We start from the raw sequence: 13,865 nt of genomic DNA on the forward strand, positions 1-13,865 counted from the left end.
ACAGAGGCATCCAGAAGCTTTAAACTGCGCATACCATCGCCGAATGGAGTTAGCAGTTGGTGGATCTTTGTTGAACTTCGTCCTGAAGTGTCGTTGCACTGTTATGACAGACTGATGTGAGTGCATTTCAAGCACGACATACGCTTTCTCGGCTCCTGTCGCCATTTTGTCTCACTGTGCTCTCGAGCGCTCTGGCGGCAGAAACCTGAAGTGCGGCTTCAGCCGAACAAAACTTTATGAGTTTTTCTACGTATCTGTAGTGTGTCGTGACCATATGTCAATGAATGGAGCTACAGTGAATTTATGAAATCGCTTCAATCATTTGTAATAGCCCTGTACTTCTCTACCATTCCACTCTCGAATGGCGCGTGGGAAAAAGGAACACTTAATCTTTCCGTTCGAGCTTTGATTTTTCTTACTTTGTTATGATCATCATTTGTACCTACGTAGGTGGGTGTCAGCAAAATATTTTCGCATGCAGAAGAGAAAGTTGGCGATTGAAATTTCGTACATAGATCTCGCCACAAAGAAAACCACCTTTGTGTTTTTTTTTTTTTTTTTGCGAGTTGTTTATACCTAATTACGCCGTTTCTCGGAACGTTGTATCCGAGCCTATCCTTGTATAATAAACCTTTCACATTTCTTTGTTGCATATCTTCCTCGACTTCATTTTTCCGTTGTGCACAACATCTTTCTCTTCTTCTCTTGTATGGATGTCCCCAACATAGAATATTTTTCGGCCATCATTCATCCTCTAATCTTATTACATGTTAATCCCATCTTAAACTCTGATCCCCACCTCTTTGGCGATTTGTACGTGGGAGTTTTCATACGCTTCCTGATCTTTATTTGGGATAATCTCCAGCTTCGAAACTCTACAACTTCTTCTCAAAAAATTCATTTGCACGCCTTGAAGTCTTCTTCTATCTTGGTTTGTCATTTCCCAGGATTCCGCTCCACATAAACAAATGCTTCGCATTATTGATCCATATAACAATTTTTGTCTTTTTCTTAATTTTATCTGACTAAAGGACGGCATGCAGCTTCTTGATTGCCTGTTTATCTTGTGCTGTCTCTCCCTTACTTCTTGTGTATTGGAACCCTGACCTGAGATTACGACCCTCAGATATTTATAACTCTGACATGCCACAATACTTTTTCCATCTACGATAAATTCATGTATTTTACTTTCTATGAAGAGACATCTTGTTTTAGAAAAAATGTTGTTAGTCTGGTCTTATTCCTATATAATTCACGGCTATAGCAGAAATAGAGTCACCAAACGGCGAGCAGGGAGTCGCAAGATGATGACACAGATCAATAAGCGAGGCCTGTGGGGTCGATTTGAGGGAACATTTTCTGGAAAATTACCACTGAATCCTCGCTAACATCAATGGAGTGGGACGATCGCACACAAGTAGTTCCATATACTTCTTGTGATAGTGACCAACTCGAAAGAGCACCTTGAAGTGAAATCATGAGCATTACTGCAAACCATGAGCAATTGGTGTGGTATAAACGGACTCTACGTTATGTTGAAAGTGAACATAAAAAGAAGTCCTACAGTTAAACTAGAAGCAAATAGCATAAAAAGAAACGTGGTTACAAGATACTTGGGCACATACCTGGACTAGAAATTAAACTACAGTGTGTATCAAAAAGAATCATCCGATTTGGCACGTCTGTATTTCTGAAACTAATAAACATCTACGATGAATTTTGTTTTTTGATGAACGGGAGACAAAAAGTTTTCTTTTCATACCTTTCCATAGCTGTTTAATATGCCCCCTTTAAATGCATGGCATATATCAACCCGGCATTCAAATTGTTCTCACACTCCAGCGAGCATGTCTTGAGTTACAACTTCAACAACTGCTGTTATGCGATGTCTCAGTTCGTTCATTGTTGTTGGTAACGGAGGCACATGTACAGAGTCCTTTATAAACAACCAGAAGAAATAATCACTTAGAGTCAGGCATTGGAGGCCAGTAATGCAAGGGTGAATCATTTGGTACAGTGCGACCGATCCATAGTTCAATAATACTTTGATTTAAAAATCACGCACTTCCAAATGCCAATGTGGCATGCCCCCTCCTGTTGGTAAATGAAGTCGATCGAGTCAGTCTCCAAATGTGGGAAAAGAGAGTTCTGAAGTATATCGAGATATGTGTTTCCTGTAACAGTGTTCTCGGTAAAGAAAAATGGACCATAGACCTTTCCCCGTGAAACTGCACAAAACACATTAAATTTTGGAGAGTCCCCTCTCATGTTGTACTACTTCATTTGGTTGTTCCATACCCCATGTTATCACATTATGACGGTTCACGTTTCCATTTAAATGGAATGTTGCCTCGTCACTAAACATTAATCGTGGAAGAAAATTGTCATCTTCTATCTTGCCACGAACGGAATGATAGAACTACACACGTTATTGTTTGTCACCTACACGAAGAGCTTGCAGTAGCTGAATTTTGTATGGTTTCATGTGTAAACGTCGACACAACACACACCAGACGGACATCGGGGGCATTTTCAGCTGACGAGCTGCACGGCGAACGGATTTCTGCCGACTCCCTGTGAAACCAAGGCGGATGCGTTGGACGTCTGTGTCAACACTCGGGGAAGCCCCAGAAATTTGCCTTTACTGTTTCTCGGAATTGTTCATGCCATCGTCTAATGCTCTGTGCTGTAGGAGGATCCACACCATACCTAGTACGAAAGTTGGGCTGAACAGTATTACTGACCCGCACTGTGCAAAACGTAGAACACAAAACGTTTTTTGTTGTCCCGACACCATTTTCACTAGAACTGAACTGGGTGCACACTGCTGCTAGCTAGCGGGAACCATGTAAAAGTCGAGAGTTTGCTCTTTCGTACAGTACGTTGTTGACTCACATATCTCAAACAGCAATACTTATGACATTTTTTTTAAGCCGGAGGATTCGTTTTGACACACCCTGTGTAATCAATACATATATAAAAAAAAAGCTATAGGAGTTGCTGCAGAAACTTGCTAGGATCAATGCAGTGAACTTCAGATTACCCATCACTATAATACAAACAGATCACTGTGCTCACTTCGAGTCCACGATATGTTTTGCTACTAGCGTGTGGGCACAACATAGACTCAGCAGAGCAACTAACAGCATGGTGGTAAGGCAGGGAGGGGGTTCGATACCACGTCAGGGGAGAAAACTGAACGTGATGCTCGGGATACACCCGATAGAGATAACTATTAAGAATCGCGCCGAAACATATTGACTAAATACAGGCAGACCACATACAGCGAGAGACCCCTTAATGGTAGTACATACAGACATTGAGTCAGCTCAGACCCTGTGAGACCTGAGTTTCTCCTGGAGTATACAGCTTTCAAATATCTTCCGGGAATTCAGCCAGGTAACACGTTCAGCGACCGCCGATATTTCGGCGGGAGAACACTCCGCCATTTTCAAGGCGAATTGCAACGTACAGGCGATGTACATGCAAATTCAAAACCTCGGTTCTCGGATTGATGCAGGAAAAATAACACACACACTGAATACTGGTGCCACCAAAGATGACCAAAGTCAGAGCTATCGATAGTGAGACTACGAACCTGCAGGTGAGGTAGCATTGACTCTGTCCCTCTAATTTTTGACAAGGGAGAGAGCCGGATTGCAAACAGAGTTTAAACAAAAACCTCCATCCCTGTTAACAAGGTTGCCCGCTAATTTAATCTCAACTGCCTCCTTAATAACACTGTCCCAATAGCTGGACGTGCATGCCAATATCTCGTTGTTATTATATAACATGGGGTGTCCAGTATCCAAGCAATGTTCGGCAATAGCAGATCTACTTGGCTGCTGTAACCGTGTGTGCCGCATATGCTCTGTACTTCGGTCCTTTGACCAATATATACCATGCTACAGCTACAAGGAATGCGATATACACCCGCCTTACGCACACCAAGATCATCCTTAACAGAACTCAAAAGCGCTCTAATTTTAGATGGAGGTCGGAAAACACATTTCACATCGTATTTCCGTAAAATACGACCGATCTTGTTGAATGTGTTTCCTACGTAAGGCAAAAAGGCAGTAGACTTAGGTGCCGACTCAGAATTATCATCAATCACCCGATGTGCAGTTGGTCGATAGTGCAACGCACGTTCAATCTGTCTATCACTATAACCATTTTGACGAAATGTAACTCCAAGATGGGACAGCTCAGCTGGAAAAGTCTCAAATATCGGCGGTCGCTGAAAGTGTTACCTGGCTGAATTCCTGGAAGTTATTTGAAAGCTCGGTCCCTGCAGAGTGAAATAATGGCAAAGGAAGTGAGACAACTGCCAAAACGCCTGTAGGATATATGTATTCTTCATCAGCACCAAATAAATGTTTGTATTTGACCTAATGGCTCTTAGTATGGTACAAAAGCAAAAAAAGCATAAAAATTGATTTTTAACAAAGACGATGCACTCTTTAACAAACGCTCAACATTTCGGCTGTCATTCGTCAACAATACCTGTAGTCGAGGGACAATGTTGTGAACAGCACTCTACATCACAGCAGTAGGTACGGCAGAAATTACTGTCGGATATTATCTTTCAGCATCTCTAATGAGGTCGGACGATCGAGGTAGACTTGCGATTTAGGGTAATAAAACAACCAATAATCACACAGACTGAGGTCGTAGAACTTCTGAGGCCAAGTCTGACTGTAGTGGCGGCTTAGCAAACGATCTTCACCAAATGATGTACGAAAGAGGTCGCTCTCTCGTGCAGTAATATGGATGGAGCGCCATGTTGCATAAAAGTCGTACTTTTCAGCAGGCGTTGCAAGCCATCGCTTGCTTTAATCATAAAAATACGTCTCATTGATGATAAATTTTATTATTTTTACTTGCAGAAAATTACTATCTTCTCAATAACCTTCAAATCATCAGCTACAAAATTAGTTTTTATATATAAATTAGTGGATTTACTCATGGAAATTTTGCTGTCTATGCCTGTGGACACTTTCAGAACTCAAGTAGTTAATAATCAAATTAATTAATTTAATAAGGTTGAACCTTAGATTGCTGGTCTATCCATGTACCACCGCAATAAAACGGAAACAGTCAATAGTTGAGGGAGTATGGATGAGAACAGCGGCGTATGTAAATTTACAAAATAATGACAAGTTTTATTAATCCTTCTGTAACTACAACTAACTGATAAACCCTATATAAAAATGACAAAAACAAATCGGAAAAGGAGTGGTGTTTCATTGGCAAAGCATACATTGGGGTGGAAGGCATTAAATTCTCTCCTCTGAATTAATCCCGTTTACAACGCAGTCTGACTTTGTGTACATTAATCCACTGTGAGACCCAGATCTATTCAAATGGAATCAACTACGACCACGTATACCACAAACTATAGTCCACCTGAGAACTGGGAGCTGTGAATATAATTTAACAACCCTACGCTGGTGCAGCAATACTTTACCCTTTCACCTTGATTCAGGTAGCAGCAGAAAACTGTGCGGCGTGGGTGAGGAACAGTGCGCTGCGACAGATGTAGCGTGCTGACGCGTCCTCGAAAATTTGAAAAAACTACACGGTCTGGCGTTCTGATTATCAGAACACGGGAAACATCCCTATCAAAGCCCTGAAATCTCGGCAGATTTCAGTGGGCCGGCAAAATACAGACCACAAGTATCACCCACTAGGGAAAGACCTGAAGTTCTCTACCAGGGGAGGAGCAGAAGACAAAGGAGAACCATTTTCCAAAAAGCCTCGGTACGGGAGATGAATTAGCAAAAACGAAACCCCCCACATGGCACAAACCAATCGAACTGTCTACTAATTGAATCTCCCCTATTGACATTTCTGTTGCCAGGTAGACAACCCAGACACGCTGAGGAGAGCAAGCCTCCTCTTTGTATATTCTAAGAGGAGCCAATCAGCAGCTCCAAATCTCTCTTGTCTGAAAAAAGATTTTAGACTATAGCCCGCATCATGTAGGAAGGCGGTTCTGCGCGTGGAGGCTGAGTGGTAAGGAGGAGTGGAGGGATGAGAACTGCACATGCACGGCAGCATGGAGGGGCCAAACAAAGTCCACGTTGCCGAACTGCGTTGCTGCGGACAACAGTCTGGCTCATTTGTCTTCGGTACATAGCATTATACGTTCAAATCTATGAAGAGAATAGTAAAAGTTAAAACCAATTTCGATAAATCGTCATGAGAGAAATGTTAAGCTTAACTTCTCCTTGGGCAATATGTTGAACATTATAGTCTGCATAATTCGAAGGATACAATTTCCTATTCAAAAAGACCGGGAAGTTCTCATTATTGTGTATGCAACTGATGTGTTGACAAACACATTTTTTTTTGAACGACATGGTCTTAACCCTTTGCCGAAATTAATTTCCTAGGGCCACACTGACGGTGACACGTGAGTAAACGCAAAACTGTGTGGCGCCATTCACGTGCAAGGAAGTCAAGTATGTACATTATTTCACTTGACTTGCATAAATTAACGAGCTACAGGGGATCGCCACGAGTCTGATTTATACTGTGATTAAATTTTTAATTTTAAGCCAGTGAAAAATATCCGATTTTCTGGTGTTTGTACTTCGTGTTTTCTCTGTAACAGTTTAATTATAACTGGCAATGACCGATTTCGAGGCAGGCTAAGACAAGAATTCTGAATCACGTCACGAAATTGACAGCGTTCATTTCCAAACGGCAGTAACTGCTGTTTTTCTTAAATGTAAATAAAAGTTTATTCTCAGAAACAAAACCAGAAGAAGAGTCAGGCTGCAGAATAATTATCTGAGAACCCATTCTTACGAAAACTTTAAAACCACCAGCACCATCACTCATTTTCCAGCAGATATGCCTGAATTGATTCCAATTGACCCATGTTTCATCAAGGTAATAAACTGATAACTACTTCCTTCTCTTCTATCGTCAATCTTCATACGCGATGTAGTTTTTGCTGCACCTATGAAACTTTTATCAACTAAAAACTCTCTTCTTAATATACCTGGAACCAACATATTTTACAATTCCTTACGTCGATGAAGCGCTTACCATTGAAGCCAATTTTCTCCTGCATTATTGTGACATGCTTTTGTGATGTCAGGCATTCATCATTCACAGGGTGCACTTTAAAACATCGTTGTTGAAATCATCCATTTGTGTTACAGGTTGTAGGAGACCTGCTGTCAAATTCGCGTTTGAAAAAGTTATAAATGCGGTAAATAATCCCCCTCGGCTGCTTGTGAAGCAGTTCACATTTATTGCTGCCACCTGACTTTTCTTTTTTTTTTTAATTCCTGAATGTAGGAGGGAGATGCCCGCTGTCTAACTTGTAACTCGCTGCTAGTCGCTCAGAAGGATAATGAACATTATTATCTGCCAGTGGCTAGTGGAGGGGGATGTGCAGAAGGGCTGGAAATTGGGCCGCCTTCCTACATGATACAGACTTCAGGGAGGCGTTGTTCTTACAGCATGGATATGTTTTGGCAAAAAACACACACCTACCTAAACAAGTAATCTTTCTGGACTGACTACTTCCAACTTCTGAAAGAATGCTGTTAAGCTACCCAGATAGTCGCACCCATGAAATATATGTTTTTGTCGCTCACTAAAAGAGCCTGGCGTCTTCTTGGCGTCAGGGTGGGGGTGGGGCAGGTGGTTTACAGTCTCGCCTCTACGAAACACGCACATGAAGCTACTCTGTCCGTATCGTCCCAGCTTCTAATATCAGAATGCACTGAGTTTTATGACCTACCTACCGTTTACCAAAAAGCTCAGTTTACAAGAATCTGTCTTAAATGGCTTCCTCCAACGACTTTTCGTCATCTGACCACCTTCACGGTGGACTGCCACCTTGCCCAGGTAAAACGTTTTGCGAATTTTCATCCTTTTGCCTGACCCTAAACGGTAAGGAGGCGAGGGCTTCGGCCACATGTTCCTCTACAGGTAAGATCAACTGAGAACTGCTTCCCAGAATCACTCACACAACCAAGTCGCTGCACTCAACGTTTGTGGCCTCCAATTCATCTCTCTCCCTGTTGTCCATAGCCTCCACTATGGTCCCTCGGGTACAAATCCTCTACAAGTTACACTTGCATTGATATGAAAATTCTGTGCACAATTTCTCCACGTAAAAAAGTCATGAACCACAATACAAAATTTAGTACTGTGGAGCACCGAGATCTGACCTAAAACATGAATGCTAATCTGACTGGCAATGTTGTTAAAATGAGAGAGAGCATGGCTAGGGATGACGTGATTAGCTAACATTTTGATGTACCTCGCCCACTCGTGTGTTGTCACTGACATGTTGCCGTCTAGCGCCATCTGTTGGGCAGTTTCTGCACTCGTTATTGGTGCCGATAATCCTGTGGTCTAGGGGCTCAGATGGTTAGCTGCCTTCTGTAGTAAAAAAAACTGAGCTAGTGGATCAACGACGAACTGAAACGGGTGTCTTGCGATGTCAGCCCCGAGCAGATACAACGAACAAAATGAGATTAAGAAAAAGAAAGGGTAGCGTCTTTCATTCATAATCAAAACGTCTCCGGTCCCGGGTTCGAATCCCGCTGCTGCTTAAATTTTGATTAATAATCAGCATTGGCGGCCGAAAACTACCGGCATAAGAAGTCACCTCTCATTCTGTCAACGGCCTTGTCAAATAGGGCGCAGGAGCGGACGGAGGTTCAGGGCTCTCTCTTGTCCTTGGGGTGGGAAACTGCCCCTAAAGGCGGGAGAATTAGCAGTGATTAACGTCATGATGATGTAGAAGGCAATGGAAACCACTGCGTTAAAGAAATGTAACGTGTTTGTACAGGACATGTGGCATGTAATTGAAGAACTGTCATGATGACCTCTCCGTTAGCAAAAGATTCCGGGATAGTCCCCATTCGGATTTCCGGGAGGAGACTGACAAGGTGGAGGTTACCATGAGAAAAAGACTTAATAGCCAACGGAAGGATAACGTTCTACGGGGCATGGAATGTAAGACGCTTGAACGTGGCAGGGAAACAAGAAAATCTGAAAAGGGAAATGTAAAGGCTCAATCTAGATATAGTAGGGGTCAGTGAAGTGAAGGGCAAGAAAGACAAGGATATCTGCTCAGATGAGTATAGGGTAATATCAACAGCAGCAGAAAATGGTATAACGGGAATAGGGTTCGTAATGAATAGGAAGGTAGGGCAGAGAGTGTGTTACTGTGAAAATTTCAGTGACAGGGTTGTTCTTATCAGAAACGACAGCAAGCCAACACCGACAACGATAGTTCAGGTATACATGGTTCAAATGGCTCTGAGCACTATGGGACTTAACTTCTGAGGTCATCAGTCCCCTAGAACTTAGAAATACTTAAACCTAACTAACCGAAGGACATCACACACATCCATGCCCGAGGCAGGATTCGAACCTGCGACCGTAGCGGTCGCGCGGTTCCAGACTGTAGCACCTAGAACCGCTCGGCCACCCCGGCCGGCTCAGGTATACATGCCAACGTCGCAATCTGGAGATGAAGAGGCGGAGAAAGTGTATGTGGATATTGAAAGGGTAATACAGTATGTAAAGTGATATGAAAATCTAATAGTCATTGGAGACTGGAGTGCAGTTGTAGGGGAAGGAGTAGAAGAAAAGGTTACAGGCGAGTATGGGCTTGGGTCAAGGAGTGAGAGAGGACAAAGGCTAATTGAGTTCTGTTACAAGTTTCAGCTAATAATAGCGAATACTCTGCTCATGAATCACAAGAGTAGGAGGCATACTTGGAAAAGGCCGCGTGATACGGGAAGATTTCAATTAGATTACGTCATGATCAGGCAGTGATTCCGATAACAGATACTGGATTGTAAGGCGTATCGAGGAGCAGACATAGATTCAGATCACAATAAAATAGTGATGAAGAGTAGGCTGAAGTCAGGAAGAATCAATGCGCAAAGAAGTGGGATACGGAAGTTCTAAGGAATGACGACACACGGTTGAAGTTCTCTAACGCTATAGATACAGCAATAAGGAATAGCGCAGTAGGCAGGGCAGTTGAAGATGAATGGACGTATCTAAAAAGGACCATCACAGAAGTTGGGAAGGAAAACATAGGTACAAAGAAGGTAACTGCGAAGAAACCATGGATAACAGAACAAATACGTCAACTGATCGATGAAAGGAGGAAGTACAAAAGTGTTCTGGGAAACTCAGGAATACAGAAATACAAGTCGCTGAGGAATGAAATAAAAGGAAGTGCAGGAAAGGTAAGACGAAAAGGCTACTTGAAAAATGGAAGACATCGAAAGAGAAATGATTGTCGGAAAGAGAGACTCAGCATACAGGAAAGTTAAAACATCCTTCAGTGACGTTAAGAGGAAGGTTCATAACATTAAGAGTGCAACGGGAATTCCACTGTTAAATGCAGAGGAGAGAGCGTATAGGCGGTAAGAATACACTGAAAGCCTCTTAGGCGGTAAGAATACACTGAAAGCCTCTATGAGTGAGGACATTTGTCTGATGTGATAAAAGAAGAAACAGGGGTCGATTTAGGAGAGATAAAGGATCCAGTATTAGAATCAGAATTTAAAATAGCTTTGTAGGACTTAAGATCAAATAAGGCAGAAGTGATAGATAACATTCCATCAGAATTTCTAAAATCGTTGGGGGAAGTGGCAACTAAACGTCTGTTCACGTTGGTGTGTAGAATGTATGAGTCTGGCGACATACTACCAGACTTTCGGAAAAGCATCGTCCACACACCTCCGAAGATGACAAGAGCTGACAAGTGCGAGAGTTAACGCACAATCAGCTTAACAGCTCATGCATCCGAGTTGCTCACAAGAATATTATATAGAAGAACGGGAAAAAATGGAGGATGCGCTACATGACGATCAGTTTGGCTTTAAGAAAAGTAAAGACTCGAGAGAGGCAATTTTGACGTTGAGGTTGATAATGGTAGCAAGACTAAAGAAAAATCAAGACATTTTCATAGGATTTGTCGACCTGGAAAAAGCGTTCGACAATGTAAAATGCTGCAAAATGTTCGAAATTCTGAGAAAATTAGGGGTAAGCTATAGGGAGAGACGGGTCATATACAATATGTACAACAGCCAAGAGGGAATAATAAGAGTGGACGACCAAGAACGAAGTGCTCGTATTAAAAAAGGTGTAAGACAAGGATGTAATCTTTCTCCCCTACTGTTCAATCTGTACATCGAGGAAGCAGTGATGGAAATAAGGAAATAAAAGAGATGTTCAGGAGTGGAATTAAAATTCAAGGTGAAAGGATATCAATGATACGATTCGCTGATGTCATTGCTATCCTGAGTGAAAGTGAAGAAGAATTACATGATGTGCTGAACGGAATGAACAGTCTGATCAGTACAGAGTATGGATTGAGAGTAAATCAAAAAAGACGATGGTAATGAGAAGTAGTAGAAATGAGAACAGCGAGAAACTTAACATCAGGATTGATGGTCAGGTAGTAGATGAAGTCAAGGAATTCTGCTACCTAGGCAGTAAATAACTAGTGACGGACGGAGCAAGGAGGACATCAAAAGCAGACTATCTATGACAAAAAAGGCATTCCTGGGCAACAGATGTCAGCTAATATCAAATATCGGCCTTAGTTTGAGGAAGAAATTTCTGAGAATGTACGTCTGGAGTACAGCATTGTATTGGTAGTGAAACATGGACTTTGGGAAAACCGGAACAGAAGAGAATCGAAGGATTTGAGATGTGGTGCTACAGATGGATGTTGAAAATTAGATGGACAGATAAGATAATAAATGAGAAGGTTCTGCGTAGAATCGGAGAGGAAAGGAATATGTGGAAAACACTGATAAGGATAAGGGAAAGGATGATAAGACATCTGCTAAGACATGAGGGAATGACTTCCATGGTACTAGAGGGAGCTGTAGAGGGTAAAAACTGTAGAGGATGACAGATATTGGAATAGATCCAGCAAATAATTGAGGACATAGGTCGCAGGAATTCGTGGTGGGCCGCATTAAACCAGTCAGAAAACTGATGACCAAATAAAAAATCTCGTGTTATTTCAGGCACGTGGGTCAGCTTATACATCTCTGCCTACATTCTTCCGTGAATTACTGCATTTTCAAATGTAAACGGATTTTCGGGTCACACTGTAGAGTGGGAGGTGGCTGCCCAGGAGTGAGAGGCGCAAAATCTTTCTGGACAGCATAGGTGGTGCCATCCTGTAAATGTAAACTTTCTGTCACCTTTGCATCTTCTCAGTACATAAATTGTTAATCTTAAACATTTCCACCTAAGATGCAACATAATAAGAAATCAAATTTCATTGTACCTACATGCATAATTTAATGTTGAACATAATTCAATAAGTAATAATTATAATTTAATAATCTTTAATAGTTAATAATTAATTAATAATAAAACTTGATTATAACAATTATATTAAATTACATTTTAATTAATAATAATTTTATAATTATAATTTAATATTTGTTACTACGTGGCTGGTCTTTTGTAAGTGGCAGCAAATAAAGTAGAGTAATAATCTAAGTACGGAGAGGCGGCTCGGTGTGTCGCAGACGCAGCGCGACGCAGCTGAGGAGGCGTACGCTTTATGCCGTGATGCTGTTCTTCCTTCTGGGCCTCCCGTGGCTGCTGGGACCGCCGGCCAGGGTGCCGGCTCTCGCCTACCTTTTCTGCATCGTCGCCACGCCACAGGGGTAAGTGCCACCTCTCACATTCTACGGAGGCTTTAATTTTTTCCATCCTGACTTCAGTGTGTCTGGCTACCGACAGTGCTCTGCGTTCAGGATATTTTGACCCTGACACGTAGCCGGCCGGTGTGGCCGAGCGGTTCGAGGCGCTGCAGTCTGTAACCTCCGACCGCTACGGTCACAGGTTCGAATCCTGCCTAGGGCATGCATTGTGTGATGTCCTTAGGTTAGTTAGGTTTAAGTAGTTCTCTGTTCTAGGGGACTGATGTCCTCAGACGTTAAGTCCCATAGTGCTCAGAGCCATTTGAACCAGACACGTATTTGTGTTGTGGATGCACGTACTCTCACCACAGTCCCATCTCAGGATACACTAGAGGGACAGTCATCCAAGTGAACTCATTGCGAGTCTTTTACACTCTTGAAACTTCCTGGCAGATTAAAACTGCGTGCCGCACCGAGACTCGAACTAGGACCTTTGCCTTTCGCGGACAAGTGCTCTACTGACTGAGCTTGCAAAGCACGACTCACGACCTGTCCACACAGCTTTACTTCCACCAGTACCTCATCTGCTGCCTTTCAAACTGCACAGATAAGGTACTGACAGAAGTAAAGCTGCGTCATGAGACATGCTTGGGAAGCTGTCAGTAGACGACCTGTCCACGAAAGGCAAAGCTCCAGAATCGAGTCTCGGTGCGGCACAGTTTTAATCTGTCACGAAGTTCCATGTCAGCGCACACTCCCCTTCGGAGTAAAAATTTCGTTCTTTTACACTCCTCACGTATTTACTGCTCTCGTATTGCTGACCAAGGTAACCGTTTCTCTTCACCACGAGCAGTATACTTTTTAAACTTCCCACGATTTGACTCCATAACCCATCGTTAACTCAGTAAAACTAACCATAATGTCCAACGCTGCCTCTTATATACCTACTCACAACTTCATTTGTAATACAAATGAACAGTTGTAACACAAAAGAACAATAGTAATACAAATGAGGAATTGCATAAATGATGAACCCTAAAAGGAACAGTGTAAGCAAGTAGTGTTACATCGAAGTAATTGAAGACGGAACAGGAACTCGAAATGAAGCAGCCTGCGCAACAAGCCGACCGTGCTTTCTCTCGCGTAAATGTCGTGGTCGGAAGCGAAGGTAGCGACAGGCGTTTCTGTTCTTCTTCACGA

At 42.4% G+C, this 13,865-nt stretch overlaps 1 protein-coding gene across 1 annotated transcript in view; it reads left to right on the plus strand.

Annotated features, from left to right (window-relative positions):
• LOC124594588 overlaps nt 1–13,865 on the plus strand; it is a 265,908-nt gene that overhangs the window by 191,918 nt on the left and 60,125 nt on the right. The window contains exon 13 of the mRNA XM_047132961.1: nt 12,549–12,689. Within this exon, the coding sequence (XP_046988917.1) occupies nt 12,549–12,689 (141 nt within the window). The remainder of the gene's footprint in view (nt 1–12,548; nt 12,690–13,865) is intronic.

This window comes from Schistocerca americana, chromosome 2 (genome assembly GCF_021461395.2).
Source record: "Schistocerca americana isolate TAMUIC-IGC-003095 chromosome 2, iqSchAmer2.1, whole genome shotgun sequence".
NCBI classification, from domain to species: Eukaryota; Metazoa; Arthropoda; class Insecta; order Orthoptera; family Acrididae; genus Schistocerca; species Schistocerca americana.